The 22,322-nt window shown below is 48.4% G+C and overlaps 1 protein-coding gene across 2 annotated transcripts in view; it reads left to right on the forward strand.

Moving 5' to 3' along the window:
- LOC139275237 (proteasomal ATPase-associated factor 1-like) overlaps window positions 1–9,819 on the forward strand; it is a 36,447-nt gene extending 26,628 nt beyond the window's left edge. For both annotated transcript variants that reach the window (XM_070892416.1, XM_070892417.1), the window contains 3 exons: window positions 2,992–3,074; window positions 7,994–8,076; window positions 8,679–9,819. In XM_070892416.1, coding sequence (XP_070748517.1) covers window positions 2,992–3,074; window positions 7,994–8,076; window positions 8,679–8,756 — 244 coding nt within the window. In that variant the 3' untranslated portion in view covers window positions 8,757–9,819. The remainder of the gene's footprint in view (window positions 1–2,991; window positions 3,075–7,993; window positions 8,077–8,678) is intronic.
- The last annotated feature ends 12,503 nt before the right edge of the window (window positions 9,820–22,322 follow it).

Consider the following 22,322-nt stretch of genomic DNA (forward strand, 5'->3'; position numbering starts at 1 on the left):
GTTATATCGATCGGCAAAAATAGAACAGGCTGGGGCTCTTTCCTCTAGCAAAGAGAAGACTGAGTGGTGACCTGGTAGAGGTCTTCAAGATTATGAAAGGGTTTAATAGGGTAGACGTAGAGAAGATGTTTCCATTTGCAGGAGAGACCAGCACTAGTGGCCATAAATATAAGATACTCACTCATAAATCCAGTAGGGAATTCAGGAGAAACTTCATTCCCAGAGAGTGGTTAGAATGTGGAACCCACAGGAAGTAGTTGAGGCAAATAGCATAGATGCACTTAAGGGAAGCTAAATAAGCACATGAGGGAGAAAGGAATAGAAGGATCTGTTGATGGGGTTCGATGAAGTGGGGTGGGAGGTGTCTCGTGTGGAGTATAAACCTGTTGGACATAATAGCCTGTTTCTGTGCAGTAAATTAATTAGAGCCCCAGCCTGTTATATCTTTGTAATTAATTGCCGTAAACTTGCACTACTCCAGTTTATGTATAAAAAAAATAACATTGACTTCCGGTGTAAATTAGATAGTTTTTGTTCTTTTTTTTAAAAAACCAAATATCCTTAAATGTGTTTTTTTTATCCAGCATGATGGGTGTTGGACAAAATTCCTTTGGGAAAGAATTACATTCTAATTAGGCTTTCATTCCTGTTTTTTTGTTGTGCAATCAATACATCTTAGCTGCTGTGTAATGCATTGGGCAAATGCCTTGTAATTGGTCAAATCATCTCAGAATGTGGCATTTTCATTGTCTCTGTGTCTTTATTGTAAATTACAGTATTCGAGAAACAAGTCATTCATTATTTTACACTAAGTGTAAAAATTCACGGGCTTTGTAATGAGATGTCCCACCAGAACAAATAACTTGCCCTCGTAATCTTATTTTTAACACAACTATTTGCAATTCATTTAATAACAATTTGTATTTATAGGGCGCCCTTATCATGAGAATTCACAAATATTAGCAAATAGAAATAAGGAGAAAGGACGCACAACCAGAACGGAAATTAACTTGGTCTTTGACGTGCACCAACCAGATGGGAGATTAGCTTGGTCAATGACGGCACCAACCAGTAGGGAGATTAGCTTGGTCAAAGACGTGTCCCGTGAGATTTTTTGAAACGGAGAGTCAGAGAGGTTCAGATAGGGAGTTCCAAAGAATAGCACTGATGCCACTGAACGCTCTGCTACTGATGGTGGGACGAAGGGAGGGGCGATGCACAGAAGGTGGGAGGACTGGAGAATTTGGGAGGAGATAGGGTGACCATGGAGCGACTTAAAGGAAAAGATGAGGATTTCAAATGGGATATGGTGGGGAACCAGGAGTAAATATACTCTAGCGAAGTCAGGGTAAATGGGCTAGTGTAGAACAGGATACCTGCAACAGAAATAGAGTTTGGAGGTGACAAAGGCATAGAGAAGGATCTCCGCAAAAAAGGGGTTCAAAGCGGGAAATGTTGTAAATAGTCTTGCTAACCAATATAATGTCAGCTGATGTTGAGCTGGAGGAATTTGTGACTCATCCAAGACTTTGGGGGGGCGGGGGGCTGGCTAACTTTTAAAAGTAGAATAAATTAGCGACAGGCGCTAATCTTTCTCTACTTTACTTTTTTTAAAAAAAATTTCAGTGTTTAGCGCTCCTGGAAGGAAATGGAGCACTAAATCAGGCGTTCCACTTCCATCCTAGAGCGCAAGAGGCAGCAGGTGGGGCGGAAGGTATGCAGCGCTGCACACTGGGCCATGCAGCCCTGCCGCGTTGAAAGGCTCCCTCCCTCCCTTAAAGGAAAGGGCTACCGCTGCAAGCTCCGCAAAGAAAAAAAAACATACCTGGACCCCAATGGCAGTCGCGATCCAGCTCGATCAGCCCGATGCACTGCAGCAGAGTGCTGGGCTGATTGATCGCGGGCAGGAACCAGCCACAAAACCTAAAAGAGAGGATTTTAAAACATTTCCCACTTATCTCAGCCATCTCGTCTTTAAGCATCGCCCCCGAAGCGCCCAGCCTCCCGATGAACAACTCCTGCAGCTGCCGGTGTTTTCGCCTGTGATGTTGCTGGGGGTAGAATCCAAGTTCGGGGCGATACCCACAGCGATGACATCACGATCTCCGGGCAAAGGAGATCGGGGCGCAACGCCATACTGCCGCCGCAAGCCTCCCACCGAATATGGTGGGAGTCGATGTCATCACCGTGCCCGGTCGGTACCTGGTTAGTGCTGTGTTATCGCCCCCTAGAGGCACTAAGGAGGCCAATTTCTAGGCCTTGGTGTCTGACACTAATTAGATCATTTGAGGGGCTGAACGAGATGGTAGAGAGGTAGAGGTGAGTGCCATCAGCATACTTGTGAAAGCTGAACCCGTGCCTACAGATGATGTTGCTGCAGGGCAACATGTGGTTAAAGAAGAGGAGAGTGCAGAGGATAGATCCTAGGGTGACAGTGAAGGAGAGCAGAAAAGACATTGCTGGAGATGCACTCGGATGGATGTGAATCAAACCATGCAAGGGCACTCCCATGGAGCAGGAAAACCGAGACATTAAAGGAGGATAGCGTGGTCAACCATATCGAACATTGCAAAGAGGAGGGATAAAGTTCCAGATCACAGTTGTAGAAGAGGTCATTCATGCCTTTTGGTTGGTGCTGTGAGAAGGATGAAAGTAGTACTATGAATTTCAGTAGAGGTGGACATAGAGCTGGGAGGAGAGCCTTGGAGAGGAAAAGGAGGTTGCATGTGGGACGGATGGCTTGAGAGTGAGTTTTTTTCTTAGGGGAGGTAACCATACTGATTTTGATGGGGAGAGGAAAGGAAACCATTAATTATTTTGGCTAATGTGAGGGTCAGAAAGGGGAGTTGAGTGGTCAAGAGTTGAATTTCCTAACTTTACAACTGACAGAAAATAGTGCTTACTGAAGAGGCCCTAATGCGCCAGTCTCCTGGTGAGCAAGTTTACATTTTGCAATGATAGGAATAAGCTCAATTTATTTTGTTTTTGCAGAGCTCCTCTACAGATTATCCATCGATCAGGTGCCCCAGTGCTTTCCTTGTTGCCCTGTAGGGCAGGCTTTATGGCTAGCCATGGTAAGATAGCATTTGTTTCTCTATTTGCATGTGTTCTTTACATATGCATGCACACACACACATTACGAAAAAGGTTGTTCTACCGTAACAAATACATAAACATAGAAATTTACAGTGTAGGGGGTGACCATTTCCGCCCATTGTGTCCACACCGGCCGACAAAGAGCCGCACGGCCCTCGGTCAGCAGCCCTGAAGGTTACATATAAACCTATGAACAATGACGGAAAGGTAAAGAGCACCCAGCCCAATCAGTTAGCCTCACACAACTGCGACACATCTACACTCCACCCCAGCTGGAGTCATGTGATCTCCTGGGCGAGGAAAAAAACAGATTTAAAAACCCAGGCCAATTTAGGGAGAAAAAAATCTGGGAAAATTCCTCGCTGACCCATCCAGGCAATCAAAACTAGTCTAGGAGATCACCCTGGCCGTATTCGATTCCCTGCAGTACTTACCATTATATCTGCGCCAGCCAACAAGAGGTTATCCAGTCTAATCCCAATTACCAGCTCTAGGTCCATAACCCTGCAGGTTACTGCACTTTAAGTGCCCATCCAACCATCTCTTAAAAGTGGTGAGGGTTTCTGCATCCACCATTCTTCAAGGCAATGAGTTCCAGATCCCCACAACCCTCTGCGTAAAAAAGCCCCCCCTCAAATCCCCTCTAAACCTTCCAACAACCACCTTAAAACTAGGCCCCTTCGTAACAGACCCCTCCACCAATGGAAATAGGCCCCTCAATATTTTGTACACCTCAATGAGGTTTCCTCTCAACCTCCTGTTCCAATGAGAACAAACCCAGTCTATCCAATCTGTGATCATTTTAGAAATATTAGTCAAATGCTGAAAAATAATCAACAGAAAATACTGGAAATACACAGCAAGTCCTTCAGCCTCAGAAAAGGGAAACGGTGGGTTAATGTTTCGGGTATAGACGCCTACCCCTCCTCCATAATAACCTGTATGGAAAATAATAACTTTCAGTGGTACACTTTGTGAGGGAGAACACATTTCTCTTTGGCGTCTCCCAATGAAGTACTCGACTTCTCTTGGCTTTCCAGAAACCCTCAGCACAGAAGGTAGCTGAATGCAAATGATGGTTCTGAGCATGCCCATAGACACTCCTGAATGAGAATCCAGTCATTTACTGTTCAAGCTATTTTCCAATTTTTCTCTCCCTCGATGTGTGCTTTATTTGCTGACCTGAAAATGTTGGTAATGTAAAAAAGGTCAGACAACATCTACCTTCCATCCTATCACAGACCTTCCCTTTTGTTCTTTCCTCCCCTCCCCCTTTCAGTGCCCCTGCACTTCCTTAAGAACCTGTTATATCTCGAACTTTTCCAGTTCTGATGAAGGGTCACAGTCCTGAAATGCTAACTCTGTTTCTCTCCACAGACGCTGCCTGACCTGCTGAGATTTCCAGCATTTTCTGTTTTTATTTCAGATTTCAGCATCCGCAGTATTTTGCTTTTGTCTATAAATAACAAGAAGTTAATGTTTCTGGTGGGAGCCTTGATCAGAACCCACAATTCATGCATAAAAGTTCATAATGAATGGATAATAATGAGGAAAGTTAACTCGATCTCCAATCCTAACATGGAGACACTACAAATCTACAAGAAAAGAAAAGGCTAGATAACCAAGAAAGACTTGGATTTATATAGGGCCTTTCACGACCAACGGATCTCTCAAAGCTCTTTACACTCCAAAAGTACTTCATTGGCTGTAGTCACTTTTGTAATGTAAATGGTGGAGTGGCATCTAATTATAAGAAGCTAGAAAAACCTGTTGTTTCTCATCAAAAGTATGATAATACATTTCATCAGAGAAAAAACCCTCCATTGTTTTATATCCCTTTCTTTTTTTCCTTTTATTTAAATGTTTTATTTTCCAGGTTTAGGTGGTCTGCACTGTATATCCATTGTCATTGCTAATCTGTGACAGGCAGGGCCAGAGTTTGAGCAGATGACTGCTTGTTCCCTCTCCTGCGGATCTGATACTTTGGATCGATTGAGTGGCTCAGCTAAAAACTGACCGAATTCACTCCAACAATGGAGACATGTTGATCATAGATAGCCAAGAGATCTTCCAGCTGGGTGTCATCATGCATTCAACTGCGCAGGAAAGCATATGGAAGCAAAAAAAAGGGCAATTATCCAGGATTCATGTTTCTGATCACTATTGACTCTTGTTGATAGGTGGATGTCTTGTGGGAACATGTACTTCATGTAATACACTTCCAGTTGAATAGCCTGCTGACATTCACCGACTAGGCTTGTACATAAAGAATGACTGCTTAGGTGAAGTACTGGAGTTTACCAGTGGATCTGTATCCCCAACAAGAATCAACATCTTCAGAAGGAGAAAACCAGAGAGGAGAAAATGTGAACGGAGTTAAAAGATTTTAAATATGCAATAATGTGGCTTGTTTATTGGAGTGTGGCTACAAGATTGGCGGCCATTGGGGTAGCATCTCCCTAGGGAGCTCCCCTGCTAAACAGCTCCTCGGCAACTCCCACCCTCAACCTCCTCCCTCCCACTGTCTGAACTTCCCCAAGCCCCAGCCGTAATAGACCCTAATAGGGGGTCTTAGAGACTTAAATCTCCACCTTCACCCCAACCCCGCGAATCCCAAAAGTTCGGGCCTACCTCAGGCCTCCCGCCACATCACACATCGGCGACTCGATGCGACTTGGGCCTCCCGGCTGGACCTCCTGCGAAGAACCGACGCGACCTGGGCCTCCCGGCTGGATCTCCTGCGGCGACTTGACGCAACTTGGGCCTCCCGTCTGGACGACTCGATGCAATCTGGACCTTCCGGTTGGACCTCCTGCGGCGATTCGACGCGACCAGGGCTTCCCGGCTGGACTTGGCTATCGGGCCTGCACCTCCTCACACCCCCCCCCCCCCCCCCCCCAATCTGGACACCTCCTTCCCCACTGATGGCCTGGCCTCCTCCTCCTCCTCCTCCTCCAGCACGTGGTGAGTACAATGGCTGTGACCCCCCATTCTAAATCTCAGTGCACCACTGGCTCCCCCCAACCAAGCCTTGGACCACCTACCATCAAGGGTGCTACCCAGCGCCGAGCCTGCGGCAAACACCTTGCTCAAGGCAATTAGGCCCATATAGTAGTGCCTGGTCTCCAGCGGAGAGGCACTACTGCCGTGAATACATGACCTCATCTCTCTCATCTGGAGGGAGGCGAGCATGCCAGGAGATCTTAGAGATGTAGTGATCATGACCATCTTTTCAAAAAAAAAAAGGGGGGACATGTCCGACTGGCAACTACAGAGGAATCTCCCTGCTATCAACCACTGGGAAAGTCGTCGCTAGAGTCCTCCTCAACCGTCTTCTCCCCATGGCCGAGAAGCTCCTCCCGGAGTCAAGTGTGGATTTCGTCTTCTCCGGGGCACAATGGACGTGATTTTTGCAGAGCGACAGCTGCAGGAAAAATGTAGGGAACAGTTGCCTTCGACCTTACAAAGGTTTTTGACACTTGTCAACCTCGAGGGTCAATGGAGCGTCCTCTGTTTCGGGTGCCCCCAAAAGTACATCACCATCCTCCGCCTGCTCCACGACGATATGCAAGCCGTGATCCTTGCCAACGGAATCATCACAGATCTAATTCACGTCCGGATCGGGGTTAAGCAGGGCTGCGTCATCGCCCCAACCCTCTTCTCAATCTTCCTCGCTACCATGCTCCACCTCACAGTTGATAAGCTTCTCGCTGGAGTGGAGCTAAACTACAGAACCAGTGGGAAGCTGTTCAACCTTCGCCGTCTCCAGGCCAGGTCCAAGACCACTCCAATCTCTGTCGCCGAGCTACAGTATGCAGACAACGCCTGCGTCTGCACACACACAGGCTGAACTCCAGGACATAGTCGACGTCTTTATCGAGATGTACGAAAGCATGGGCCTTACGCTAAACATCAGTAAACAAAGGTCCTCTACCAGCCTGTCTTCGCCGCACAGCACTGCCCTCCAGACATCAAGATCCTGCCGTGGCCCTGGACAACGTGGACCACTTCCCTTATCTCGGGAGCCTCCTATCATATCAACAAGAGCAGGCACTGACGACGAGATCCAACACCGCCTCCAGTGCGCCAGTGCAGCCTTTGGCCGCCTGAGGAAAAGAGTGTTTGAAGACCAGGCCCTCAAAACTGTCACCAAGCTCGTGGTCTACAGGGCCGTAGTAATACCCGCCCTCCTGTATGGCTCAGAGACGTGGACCATGTACAGTAGACACCTCAAGTCGCTGGAGTGATGTCTCCGCAAGATCCTACAAATCCCCTGGGAGGATAGAAGCACAAACATTAGCGTCCTCGTCCAGGCCAACATTCCCAGCATTAAAGCACTGACCACACTTGATCAGCTCCGCTGGGCAGGCCATGTAGTTCACATACCAGACACGAGACTCCCAAAGCAAGCGCTCTACTCAGAACTCGTCCACGGCAAACAAGCCAAAGGTGGGCAGAGGAAACGTTACAAGGACACCCTCAAAGTCTCCCTGATAAAATGCGACATCACCACTGACACCTGGGAGTCCTTGGCCATAGACCGCCCTAAGTGGAGGAAGTGTATCCGGGAGGGCGCTGAGCTCCTCGAGTATCGCCGCCGAGAGCATGCAGAAATCAAGCGCAGGCAGCGGAAGGAGCGTGCGGCAAACCAGGCTCCCTGCCCACCCTTTCCCTCAACGACTATCTGTCCCACCTGTGACAGAGACTGTGGTTCTCGTATTGGACTGTATAGCCACCTAAGAACTCATGCTAAGAGTGGAAGCACGTCTTCCTCGATTCCGAGTGACTGCCTATGATGATGATAAGGTACAGCGTCAATTCTGCTGAAACTGTAGCAGACATAACCTGCAGCCAAACATTTGAAACTATCTAATTTGTAACTAACTTATTCTTTCAGGTGATGGAAGTTGTTACATTATTCAACAGGATCAGGATTATGTCATTGAATTTACAGGGCCTGACTGTGACCCAATTTACAAGGTAACCAAAACAATGATGGCTTGTATTTGTATCAGCTACGTTTGGTAGTTATAGGCATGAACATCATAAAAAAAATAATTCCTTTGAGCGAGATTTTCCAACTTTTGACTATGAATGGTTGGAAAATCTAATCTGCACATTCTTTTCAATAATGAATACATCATTTTATGTCCAGCATTGAATATGGCAAATGCCCTCAGATGTTCTTGCAGTAAGGAAATTTTTTAAAAAATGATAATTACAGTGTGTGAAGTTGGAGTTTCAATTAATCCCAGGGAGTGATGGGGCATGAATTTGTGTCTTTAATTTTTTCTATAAATATCTGTTTTCAGTTTCTTCAGAAGTGGATGCCAAAAATCATTATTTGGGGGTTTAGATTTTTAATTAAATGTTGTAATGGAATATGTTTAATAATGTAGCACCTGCATACTGTGCATAACTATTTTTGCTCCAGTTACCGGTTCGCATAAAGATTAATGGGAATGGGACAGCGTGTAGTGGTTCATCCATTCAGTGATGCCTCTGTGCTACTGTACTTTGTTCTAGATATCCTTCCATTGCTTAGTGTACTAACCTATCCATACATACTCATTGCATTTCAGGTAGTTTTGTGGGAGAAGTTTGCCTACACGTGCTCCAGAGATGGCACTGTGCGGAAGTACCAACTGCTGAATTTCTGAACACCTTGTAGCATTGCTCACGAGGAGGGTCATTTAATTAAGGAACTGCAGCCTCACTAGTCTTTCAATTTCCATTATTGTAAGTGCAAAACAACAACAAAAAAACCTTTGGTAGTAAACAGTTCAGAGGCTTAGGACTGCAGGACTATAGTGTCTGGGAATTGCTCTGTGTCACTTGTATTAGACTCATCAGCATATACAAGGGGATGAATTCCACAACATAAATTAAATGAAGCAACTACTTTGTAATAATTACATTCAGTTATTAGGAATATTTTTTTCAAACAGGATGGTAAAATCACATCATTCTTTCTATTTTAAATTCTGCAATGAAACAATAGAGCTTATTCCAAGTAATGAACTGTCGTTACTGTGAAAAATAAAAGCTGTTGTATAATTCTGTTTTGGCTTTTTTATTTAAAATAAAAACACTTGTAGCCATACTGCAAATTTAAGTTGGCTAGGAATCGGTGTTACTTTGATACATTTCTCAGCCTTTTTTATTTTTGACTTGTAATTATATCTTGTATATCATCCATCTTTTCTCCATGATTAACAGGTGCAATTCATTTATTTTTTCCTTGAATCTTGAAATAATTCTTCCTGTTCCACCCTACCCTCTCCTTAATATCCTTTTGAAGGCAAGGTGCCTAGAATCGCTCACTATATTACAGTTATAGTGTCACCAATGAATTTCAAGCATTAAAATAATATGTTTCTATTTGTCATCAAATTCTATGAAAATGTGTTCCAGTCCTTCATTAGCATGGTGGACAATATCCTTTTGTTGATTGGATACTTTCAATGGTTGATTATCAAATTCAAATGTTTTTCCACTGTAATAATGGGCCTCAACTATTATGTATATATTGTATCTTTCTTGAGCTAGTATGTAGTACATTACTTGTATTCCCATATCACATTCTGTCTGACTTTCCTAGCATATCTACTACTTAATAGCAAAAGTGTAGGAGAAGTAGTCATACATCCCACTGTCTATGTAAAAATAAATATATTTATCAAAATACTGACAATTTAAAAATAAATCAAATTTCTAACCTCATTGAAGATCCACCACTGTGAGTCTCTTACCTGCTCTAGTGATGTCACTGCTGGGCAGGAACCACCTGTATCACAAATGGGGATAAGAATCAGCACCTTAATGAGATCTCTGTTGAAGTACTGGGCTCCACACTATAGGAAAGATTACGTAGAATGTACAACACAAAAAACGACCATTCAGTCGAAGTGGTCCATGCCAGTGTTTATGCTCCACGTGAACTTCCTCCCACCCTACTTGATCTAACTGTATCAATATATCCTATTCCTTTCTTCCTCATGTGTTTATCTAGTTTCCCCTTAAATACATTTATGCTATTTGCCTCAACTATTCCCTGTGGTACCGAGTTTTGCATTCTAACCACTCTCTGGACAAAGAAGTTTCTCCTGAATTCCCTGTTGGATTTATTCGTGACTATCTTATATCTATGGCCCCTAGTTTTGGTCTCCCCCACAAATGGAAGCATCTTCTCTATATCTACCCTATCAAATCCTTTCAGAATCTTAAAGACCTCTATCAGGTCACCCCTCAGCGTTCCCTATGCTGAAGATCCTTCTTGATAGGTATAACCTTTCAGTTCTGATATTATCCTTGCAAATATTGTTTGCACCTTCACCAGTGTCCCTATATCCTTTTTATAATAGAGACCAGAACTGTGCACAATACTACAACTGTGGTCTAAGGTTCTACATAACACCTCTTTTCAATTCTATCCCTTTAGAAATGAACCCCAGTGCTTTGTTTGCTTTTTTAGAGCCTTATTAACCTGTGTCACTACTTTTAATGATTTGTGTATCTGTACCCCAAGCTCCCATTGTTCCTCTACCCCATTCAGATACTTATTTTCCAAAGAGTATGTGGCCTGCTTATTCTTCCTACCATCTCACACTTACCTATATTGAAATTAATTTCAGTTGAGACTTTAGAGAAGGTACAACAGATTCACCAGGATGCTGCCTGGTTTGAAGAAATATAAATGCAAAGAAAGCACCTTTTAATTTGAACAAAGCAGAGTATTGGGGAATATGATAGAAATGTTTTAAATTATGAAAGAATGAGACAGGGTCAATAGAAATGGACTGTTCTAGTAGTTGAAGGATTAAAACAAGGAACCATAGATACAACATTACGGTAGAAGGTAGAAATGTTTTAGAACACACTCTGCCTTAAATATTGCACTGGTTTAAGCACTTCACCATCCAGCAACTGGGGAGCAATGTTTCACTGGTTACTGCATGGTAATTACAGCCCTTTTTCCTAAAGGAATAAACAAAATAATGATTGGTTTTATTTTAATTAGGAAGATTTTGTACAATGTTCTTTCAAACTTGATAACCATTTGTTGTGTGCCAATTTTTTTAATTTAAAAAAGGAATTTAAACCATTCAGGGTTTCTAAATCTGATCCATTTTTCACACCCACCGTGTATTTTTTTGTAAGTACTTGTAGCTTACTCCAATATTGAAGGTGGAAGTGTTCTACGTGTAACTAGTACATAGCTGCTGACTGGATCTGCAACTACAAGTCCATATGTCAAGACATCTGCTGATACATATTCAGTGCAAATTCTTGGAAATGACAGCACATCCAAATACTGTGTGTGCATGAGAGAAAGGGACAAGAAAATAGTCATCTGTGTTGGAGGAAATTGATCAGCATCACAAATAATTTGCAAAAATGCCTAGTATATTCTGTCAGATAACTTCAAAAGCAGGCTTGACCTGGGTGTGCAATGTTATTTTGTAAGTAGGGGGACTTCCCCCCCCCCCACCCCTTATGCCCCAAAGAGTTTAGTGATTAGGTGAGCCATGCATCAAAAATATGCCATTAATAATGGCAATCCTAACATAGAGAATGACATCTTGGAGCACTTCACAGAAAGGTGAACTAAGCAGGAGGAAAAGGGAGAGCTGGTGAAAGCACAGTCACAGAGTTTTAAAGAGGATTTGAATACAATAAGGTGGTACGGCAGAGGAAGAGAGGGGAAAACAGTAGATGAAGCAAACAGACTAGGAAGGTCCCCGGTTCTATCCCTGAACTAGCTGGAAAACAAGAGTGCTGTTTTTAATTGGTATTCATTGACCCAGAATAGCAGTGCACATCATGTGCCAATAAGATTGGTCTTAGTCACAGTACGATCCTCCTTTCCCTGTCATTCAAAAATCTACCTACACACAAATAATTGCTGTGGCTCTGCCTCTGAATCAGAAGGTTGTGGGTTCAAGTCCCACTCCAGAGACTTGAGCATAAATATCTAGGCTGACACTCCAGTATCTGAGGGAGTACCGCACTAGCAGAATTGCTATCTTTTGGATGAGATGTCTGCTCTTTCAGGTGGACGTAAAAGATCCCATGGCACTATATCAAAGAACCGGGGAGTGATCCCTGGTGCCCTTACCAATATTTATTCCTCAAGCATTATCAGTAAAAAGATTATCTGGTTATTATCACATTGCTGTTTATGAGAGCTTGCTATGCACAAATTGGCTGCCGCATTTCCTATATTACCACAATGACTATACTTCAAAAGTACTTCAGTGGCTATAAAGTACTTTGAGAGATCCTGATGTCATGAGAAGTGCTATATAAATGGAAGTCTTTCTTTACTTGAATAAGGTACCAGAGCATGAGAAAGCAAAATGATGCAACAGTTCAATTTGCTTGCATGCTCAACTAAGATAAAAAGACATTTATGAAATGCTTTAAAATAAACAACAAACGTTAATTGCTAAAGATTTCTCAGTGGGGATTATTTTATTTCATTCATTTCTGTCAGCTGCACTGTATGATATCTAATAAAAAGAGCAAAGCTTTTCTTTGCTGTGTGGTTGATAATGAAGAAGAAAGCTGCGGACTGCAGGAAGATACCAATCAACTGGTCAGGTGAACAGTGGCAAATGGAATTTAATCCAGAGAAATGTGAGGTAATGCATTTTGGGAGGGCTAACAAGGAAAGGGAATACAAATTAAATGGTAGGATACTGAGAAGTGTAGAGGAACAAAGGGACCTTGGAGTGCATGTCCACAGATTCCTGAAAGTAGCAGGCCAGGTAGATAAGGTGGCTAAGAAGGCATACAGAATGCTTGTCTTTATTAGCCGAGGCATAGAATGCAAGAGCAGGGGGGTTATGCTTGAACTGTATAAAACACTGGTTAGGCCACAGCTGGAGTACTGTGTGCAGTTCTGGTCACCGCATTACAGGAAGGACGTGATTGCACTGGAGAGGGTACAGAGGAGATTTACGAGGATGTTGCCGAGAGTGGAGAATCTAAGTTATGAGGACAGATCAGATAGGCTGGATTTGTTTTCATTGGAACAGAGAAGGTTGAGGGGAGACCTCATTGAGCTGTCTAAAATTATGAGGGGCCTAGATATAGTGGATAGAAAGGACCTATTTCCCTTAGCAGAGGGGTCAACAACCAGGGGCATAAGTAATTGGTAGAAATTTTAAGAGGGTTGTGGGGGTCTGGAACTCACTGCCCGAAATGGTGGTAGAGGCAGAAATCCTCACCACATTTTAAAATACTTGGACATGCACCTGAAGTGCCATAACCTGCAGGGTTACGGACTTAGAGCTGGAAAGTGGGATAGCCTCTTGTAGACCGGCATAGACACGATGGGCTGAAATAGCCTCCTTCCATGCTGTAAACTTCTATGATTCTATATTTCAGAACTGGTCAGGCAGTCTGCAAGAAACTATTGCTTTATGATTCCCTTCTCGTGTTTGATCAAGTATCTACCACCCTATCACAGATCTTCCCTTTAGTTCTTTCATCCCCTCCCCCTTTCAATGCCCATGCACTTCCTTAAGAATCTGTTACATCTTCTGACGAAGGGTCACAGACCTGAAACATTAATTCTGTTTCCACAGATGCTGCCTGACCTCCTCAGATTTCCAGCATTTTATCTCTTTATTTCAGATTCCAGCATCCACAGAATTTGCTTTTGTGTTGCTGCAATAAGCTATTTTGTTTAGAAACCCCCCCCCACCCCCGATTAGAACAAAGATGTCCAAACATCATCATCATAGGCAGTCCCTCGGAATCGAGGAAGACTTGCTTCCACTCCTAAAGTGAGTCCTTTGGTGGCTGAACAGTCCAATACGAGAGCCACAGACCCTGTCACAGGTGGGGCAGACATTCGTTGGGGGAAGGGGGTGAGGTGGGACTGATTTACTGCACGCTCCTTCCGCTGCCTGCGCCTGATCTCTTCACACTCGCGGCATTGAGATTCGACGAGCTCAACGCCCTCCCGGATGCACTTTCTCCACCGAGGGCGGTCTTTGGCCAAGGTGTCAGTGGTGATGTCACTCTTTATCAGGGAGGCTTTGAGGGTGTCCTTGTAATGTTTCTGCTGCCCATCTTTGGCTCATTTGCCGTGAAGGAGCTCCGCATAGAGCTTAGGGAGTCTCGTGTCTGGCATGCCAACTATGTGGCCTGACCAGCAAAGCTGATCGATTGTGGTCTGTACTTCAACGTTGGGGATGTTAGCCTGGATGAGGACACTGATGTTCCTGCGCCTGTCTTCCCAAAGGATTTGCAGGATCTTGCGGAGACATCGTTGGTGTTATATCTCCAGCGACTTGAGGTGTTTTCTGTACATCGCCCATGCCTCTGATCCATATAGGAGGGCGGGTAATACTACAGCCCTGTAGACCATGAGCTTGGTGGTAGATTCGAGGGCCTGGTCTTCGAACACTCTTTTCCTAAGGCGGCTAAGGGCTGCACTGGCACACTGGAGGCAATGTTGAATCTCCGCATCAATGTCTGCCTTTGTTGATAAAGGTGTGGGAAGTGGTCCACGTTGTCAAGGGCCGCGCCGTGAATCTTGATGACTAGGGGGCAGTGCTGTGCAGTGGTGACAGGCTGGTGGAGGACCTTTGTCTTACGGATGTTAAGTGTAAGGCCCATGCTTTCATATGCCTTGGTGAATACATTGACTATATCCTGGAGTTCAGCCTCAGAACGTGCGCAAACGCAGGCATCATCTACGTACTGCAGCTCAACGACAGAGGTTGGGATGATCTTGGACCTGGCCTGGAGGCGGCATAGGTTAAACAACTTCCCACTGGTTCTGTAGTTTAGTTCCACTCCAGTGGGGAGCTTTTGACTGTGAGGTGGAGCATGGCAGGAAGGAAGATTGAGAAGAGGGTTGGAGCGATGACGCAGCCCTGTTTGACCCCGATCCGGACGTGGATTGGGTCTGTAATGGATCCGTTGGTAAGGATCACGGCCTGCATGTCGTCGTGGAGCAGGTGAAGGATGTTGACAAACTTTTGGGGGCATCCAAAATGGAGTAGGACGCTCCATAAGCCCTAACGGTTGACAATGTCAAAGGCCTTTGTAAGATTGAAAAAGGCCATGTATAAGGGCTGGTGCTGCTCCCTGCATTTTTCCTGCAGCTGTTGTGCTGCAAAGATCATGTCCGTTGTGCCCTATAGGGGACGAAATCCGCACTGTAATTCCGGGAGGAGCTCCTCGGCCACAGGGAGAAGACGATTGAGGAGAACTCTAGCGACAACCTTCCCAGTGGCTGATAGCAGGGAGATTCCCCTGTAGTTGCCGCAGTCGGACTTGTCCCCCTTTTCAAAGATGGTCACGATCATTGCATCTCTGAGATCTCCCGGCATGCTCTCCTCCCTTCAAATGAGAGAGATGAGGTCATGTATCCGCGCCAACTGCGCCTCTCCAGGAATTCCATCTGCACCTATAGCCTTGTTATTCTTGAGCTGTTTTATGGCTTTGCCTACCTTGTGCAGCGTTGGGGTTTCACTGAGGTGGTGGCGGGTCACAGGCTGCGGGATGGAGTTGAGAACACTCGAGTCAAAGGCAGAGTCTCGATTGAGGAGATCTTCAAAGTGCTCCTTCCAGCGGGCCCTAACAGCCTCGGTGTCCTTGATGAATGTTTCCCTGTTCTTGGCCAGGTGTGGGATGCGGCCTTGGGATTTTGGACTGTAGGTGGCCTTGACTGCAATGAAGAATCCTCGTATAACATGGCTGTCGGCCAGTTGTTGTATCTCCTGTGCTTTCTCCATCCACTACCTGTTCTTTAGGTCCCGGGTTTTTTGTTGGACCTCAGCCTTGAGCCGTCTGTAAAGTTGCTTTGCAGCTACCGAGTTGGGTTGTTGCTTGAGGCTCAAATGCTCTGCGCTTACGATCTATTAGTTCTTGGATCTCCTGATCATTTTCATCAAACCAGTCCTGGTGTTTTCTGGTTGAGTAACCAAGTGTCTCTTCACAGGCACTGGTTATGGTCCATATGTGGGCTGTGAGCTGTAGCTATCCAGTTTGAAAAGCCACGTTTTCGCCCTCCTAATGTCTCAACTCCATCCCACACCACTGTCTGCTCTGTCTCCCTCAATTTCTGCAATCAGTCCCACACTGCCATCAGGCTCATCTGAACAGTGATGTTTCAATTAAATGTCTGTCTTAAAAGATGAAGAACAAGTAAAGAAACTCCAATAGCTTAACCTATATTGTAAAGGTAAAGATAAAGGTACGTGGAGTCAGAAGAAATGTATTAGCATGGATCGAGAATTGGCTGGCTAACAGAAAGCAGAGAGTCGGGATAAATGGGTCCTTTTCGGGTTGGAAATCGGTGGTTAGTGGTGTGCCACAAGGATCAGTGCTGGGACCACAACTGTTTACAATATACATAGATGACCTGGAAGAGGGGACAGAGTGTAGTGTAACAAAATTTGCAGATGACACAAAGATTAGTGGGAAAGCGGGTTGTGTAGCGGACACAGAGAGGCTGCAAAGAGATTTAAATAGGTTAAGCGAATGGGCTAAGGTTTGGCAGATGATATACAATGTCGGAAAATGTGAGGTTATCCACCTTGGGAAAAAAACAGTAAAAGGGAATATTATTTGAATGGGGAGAAATTACAACATGCTGAGGTGCAGAGGGACCTGGGGGTCCTTGTGCATGAAACTCTTTTAGATCCTTGTGCATGAAACTCTTTTTGGAGTTTATCTGCAAAACAAAACACATTAAACCGTGCCACCCGACCTGGGTGACACACCAGACATTTACAAGGCCCTTTTTTTCCTTTTTTTGTTTTTTTTGTTTTTTTTTTCTTTTTTGGGGTTTTTTTTTGGGCACTAAAATCACAATTTTTCCCCAGTGCCCCCTATAAAAGGGATGGGGACACTAAAAACACCGGCAATTAAAACAAATTAAACTTTAAAACATAAAATCAAATTAAAATTTGGTTGCCGGGCGTGATGATGCACTCCAGTCCCTCCGGTGCCCACCTCTCGCGGAAGGCCGCGAGCGTACCGGTGGACACCGCGTGCTCCATCTCCAAGGACACCCTGGACCGGATGTAAGAGCGGAAGAGAGGCAGGCAGTCAGGTTGAACGACCCCCTCGACCGCCCGCTGCCTGGACCGGCTGATGGCACCCTTGGCCGTGCCCAGGAGCAGTCCTACGAGGAGGCCTTCGGACCTACCCGCTCCCCTCCGCACAGGGTGCCCAAAGATCAGGAGAGTGGGACTGAAGTGCAGCCAGAATTTCAGGAGCAGCCCCTTCAAATAATGGAACAGGGGCTGCAACCTCGTGCACTCAATAAAAACATGGAACACGGACTCCTCCAGACCGCAGAAATTGCAGGCGGCCTGGGAGTCCGTGAACCGGCTTAAAGATTTATTGCACGGCACTGCTCCGTGCACCACCCTCCAGGCCAAGTCCCCGATGAATAGTGGGAGGACCCCTGCGTAGAGTGCCCTCCATCGGGGACCCCCGCCTCCTCCGGACGGCAAGATGGTACGCCATGGCGTGTCCGGACGGCCGGCGAGGATGGCAAAGTTGAGAGTGTGCAGGAGCAGCCCGTACAGGAAACCCCTCCGCGCGGAACTGAAAGGCACGGAGGGGATTTCCCTGAGGCGGCTCAAGTTGTGAGGCGCTGGCCCCCGAGGGAGGTTCCGGGGTTTGGCGCCGATGAGGAATTCCGTCTGAACGGGGGTCAGTTCGGACGGGATCTCCCCAACGTGCTTGAGCCTCCTCGATGCACCTAACGGAGTCAGGGCCCAGAGCTGTTTTTAGCGACTCGATGGCATCGGCCGCGTGGCGCACGTTGGCAGAGTTTAGGCGCCGCGCCAGCGTGTCTGGCGCCATCCAGCCCGCTCCTCCGCCATCGAGCAGGTCCCTGACCCTGGTCACCTCACCAGCCACAGCCCTCTCTTCCGACCGCCAAATAAAACCTCGGTCATGGAGGTACGGATTCCCGAGCAGCGGCTCCTGCAGGACGGCCGCCACTCCAGCCGGCGGAGAGCTGCGCTTGGTGGAGACTTTGTTCCAGACCCTGATGAGTTCCCTGTAAAAGACAGGCAGCTCCCGGAGGGCGGTCCTGGCACCCCCCAAGTTCACAAACAGGAGCTGCGTGTCATAATTGAGGTCGCGCTGCTGGCGGAAGAAATACCTCGCCAGAGCACACCACCTAGGAGGGGACTCGACGTAAAGATATCTCTGCAGGGTCTGAAGACGGAAAGTCGCGAGCTGGGCGCTGACGCACACCAACGACTGACCGCCCTCCTCAAGCGGGAGACTCAAGACCGCAGCAGAGACCCAGTGCTTCCTGTTGTTCCAGAAGAAGTCCACCAGCTTCTTCTGTATCTTGGCGACAAACGCAGGGGGAGGGGTCAAAGTGACCAGCCGGTACCACAACATTGCGGCCACCAGCTGGTTTATGACTAGCGCTCGACCCCTGTAGGACAGCACTCGGAGCAGTCCTGTCCAGCGCCCTAGGCGAGCGGCGACCTTGGCCTCCAGCTCCTGCCAGTTCGCCGGCCAGGCTCCCTCATCGGGGCTAAGGTAGACTCCCAGATAGAGGAGATGGGTCGTGCTCCAGGCAAAAGGCCTGAGCTCCTCCGGCAGGGAGTCCACCCGCCACTGACCCACCAGGAGTCCGGAACATTTCTCCCAGTTGATCCTGGAGGAGGACGCGGCCAAGTAAATCTCCTGGCACTCACGCATCCTCCGCAGGTCAGCGGGATCCTCTACCGTGAGGAGCACGTCATCGGCGTAAGCCGAGAGGACGACCTCCACGCCCGGCCCTTGCAGAGCCAGTCCCGTCAACCTCGTCCGCAAGAGGCGCAGGAAAGGCTCCATGCAAACGGCGTATAACTGGCCGGACATGGGGCATCCCTGGCGCACCCCTCTCCTAAAGCGAAGGGGCGCCGTCAAGGACCCGTTAACCTTAATCAGACAATCCGCGGCGGCGTACAAAAGTCGGATCCGGGCGACGAAATGCGTCCCGAACCCGAAAGCGCGCAGAGTTCCGAGCAGATAGTCGTGATCCACCCTGTCGAACGCCTTCTCTTGGTCGAGGGATAGGAAGGCGACTGACAGACCAGCCTCCTGGGAACAATGGATGAGGTCCCGGACCAGATGGATGTTATCGTGGATTGTCCGGCCCGGGACCGTGTAGGACTGGTCGGGGTGGATCATGTGGTCCAGCACGGCACCAAGGCGAGCAGACATCGCCCTGGCGAAGATTTTGTAGTCCGTGCTGAGGAGGGAGACCGGGCGCCAGTTCTTAAGGAGGCGGAGATCGCCCTTCTTAGGCAGCAGGACGATGACTGCCCTGCGCCAAGAGAGGGGCATCTCCCCGGTCGCCAGACTTTCCCCCAGGACCCGCGCGTAGTCGCTCCCCAGGACGTCCCAGAATGCCCTGTGGAACTCCACGGTCAGCCCGTCCAGCCCCGGGGATTTTCCCCTCTCTTTGTGCATGAAACTCTTTTAGAGTCTACCTGCAAAACATAAACATTAAACTGTGCCACCCGACCTGGGTGACACACCAGACATTTACAAGGCCCTTTTTTCCTTTTTTTGGTTTTTTTTTGTGTTTTTTTTTTTTTTTTTTTTTTTTTTTTTTTGGCACTAAAATCACAATTTTTCCCCAGTGCCCCCTATAAAAGGGAAGGGGACACTAAAAGCACCGGCAATTAAAACAAATTAACTTTAAAACGTAAAATCAAATTAAAATTTGGTTGCCGGGCGTGATGATGCACTCCAGTCCCTCCGGTGCCCACCTCTCGCGGAAGGCCGCGAGCGTACCGGTGGACACCGCGTGCTCCATCTCCAAGGACACCCTGGACCGGATGTAAGAGCGGAAGAGAGGCAGGCAGTCAGGTTGAACGACCCCCTCGACCGCCCGCTGCCTGGACCGGCTGATGGCACCCTTGGCCGTGCCCAGGAGCAGTCCTACGAGGAGGCCTTCGGACCTACCCGCTCCCCTCCGCACAGGGTGCCCAAAGATCAGGAGAGTGGGACTGAAGTGCAGCCAGAATTTCAGGAGCAGCCCCTTCAAATAGTGGAACAGGGGCTGCAACCTTGTGCATTCAATAAAAACATGGAACACGGACTCCTCCAGACCGCAGAAATTGCAGGCGGCCTGGGAGTCCGTGAACCGGCTTAAAAATTTGTTGCACGGCACTGCTCCGTGCACCACCCTCCAGGCCAAGTCCCCGATGAATAGTGGGAGGACCCCTGCGTAGAGTGCCCTCCATCGGGGACCCCTGCCTCCTCCGGACGGCAAGATGGTACGCCATGGCGTGTCCGGACGGCCGGCGAGGATGGCAAAGTTGAGGGTGTGCAGGAGCAGCCCGTACAGGAAACCCCTCCGCGCGGAACTGAAAGGCACGGAGGGGATTTCCCTGAGGCGGCTCAAGTTGTGAGGCGCCGGCCCCCGAGGGAGGTTCCGGGGTTTGGCGCCGATGAGGAATTCCGTCTGAACGGGGGTCAGTTCGGACGGGATCTCCCCACGTGCTTGAGCCTCCTCGATGCACCTAACGGAGTCAGGGCCCAGAGCTGTTTTTAGCGACTCGATGGCATCGGCCGCGTGGCGGACGTTGGCAGAATTTAGGCGCCGCGCCAGCGTGTCTGGCGCCATCCAGCCCGCTCCTCCGCCATCGAGCAGGTCCCTGACCCTGGTCACCTCACCAGCCACAGCCCTCTCTTCCGACCGCCACATAAAGCCTCGGCCGTGGAGGTACGGATTCCCGAGCAGCGGTTTCTGCAGGACGGCCGCCACTCCAGCCGGCGGAGAGCTGCGCTTGGTGGAGACTTTGTTCCAGACCCTGATGAGTTCCCTGTAAAAGACAGGCAGCTCCCGGAGGGCGGTCCTGGCACCCCCCAAGTTCACAAACAGGAGCTGCGTGTCATAATTGAGGTCGAGCTGCTGGCGGAAGAAATACCTCGCCAGAGCGCACCACCTGGGAGGGGGCTCGACGTAAAGGTATCTCTGCAGGGTCTGAAGACGGAAAGTCGCGAGCTGGGCGCTGACGCACACCAACGACTGACCGCCCTCCTCAAGCGGGAGACTCAAGACCGCAGCAGAGACCCAGTGCTTCCTGTTGTTCCAGAAGAAGTCCACCAGCTTCTTCTGTATCTTGGCGACAAACGCAGGGGGAGGGGTCAAAGTGACCAGCCGGTACCACAACATTGCGGCCACCAGCTGGTTTATGACTAGCGCTCGACCCCTGTAGGACAGCACTCGGAGCAGTCCTGTCCAGCGCCCTAGGCGAGCGGCGACCTTGGCCTCCAGCTCCTGCCAGTTCGCCGGCCAGGCTCCCTCGTCGGGGCTAAGGTAGACTCCCAGATAGAGGAGATGGGTCGTGCTCCAGGCAAAAGGCCTGAGCTCCTCCGGCAGGGAGTCCACCCGCCACTGACCCACCAGGAGTCCGGAACATTTCTCCCAGTTGATCCTGGAGGAGGACGCGGCCGAGTAAATCTCCTGGCACTCACGCATCCTCCGCAGGTCAGCGGGATCCTCTACCGTGAGGAGCACGTCATCGGCGTAAGCCGAGAGGACGACCTCCACGCCCGGCCCTTGCAGAGCCAGTCCCGTCAACCTCGTCCGCAAGAGGCGCAGGAAAGGCTCCATGCAAACGGCGTATAACTGGCCGGACATGGGGCATCCCTGGCGCACCCCTCTCCTAAAGCGAAGGGGCGCCGTCAAGGACCCGTTAACCTTAATCAGACAATCCGCGGCGGCGTACAAAAGTCGGATCCGGGCGACGAAATGCGTCCCGAACCCGAAAGCGCGCAGAGTTCCGAGCAGATAGTCGTGATCCACCCTGTCGAACGCCTTCTCTTGGTCGAGGGATAGGAAGGCGACCGACAGACCAGCCTCCTGGGAACAATGGATGAGGTCCCGGACCAGATGGATGTTATCGTGGATTGTCCGGCCCGGGACCGTGTAGGACTGGTCGGGGTGGATCATGTGGTCCAGCATGGCACCAAGGCGAGCAGACATCGCCCTGGCGAAGATTTTGTAGTCCGTGCTGAGGAGGGAGACCGGGCGCCAGTTCTTAAGGAGGCGGAGATCGCCCTTCTTAGGCAGCAGGACGATGACTGCCCTGCGCCAAGAGAGGGGCATCTCCCCAGTCGCCAGACTTTCCCCCAGGACCCGCGCGTAGTCGCTCCCCAGGACGTCCCAGAATGCCCTGTGGAACTCCACGGTCAGCCCGTCCAGCCCCGGGGATTTTCCCCTCTCTTTGTGC

The sequence above is a fragment of the Pristiophorus japonicus genome, chromosome 10 (assembly GCF_044704955.1).
Source record: "Pristiophorus japonicus isolate sPriJap1 chromosome 10, sPriJap1.hap1, whole genome shotgun sequence".
Classification (NCBI taxonomy): domain Eukaryota; kingdom Metazoa; phylum Chordata; class Chondrichthyes; family Pristiophoridae; genus Pristiophorus; species Pristiophorus japonicus.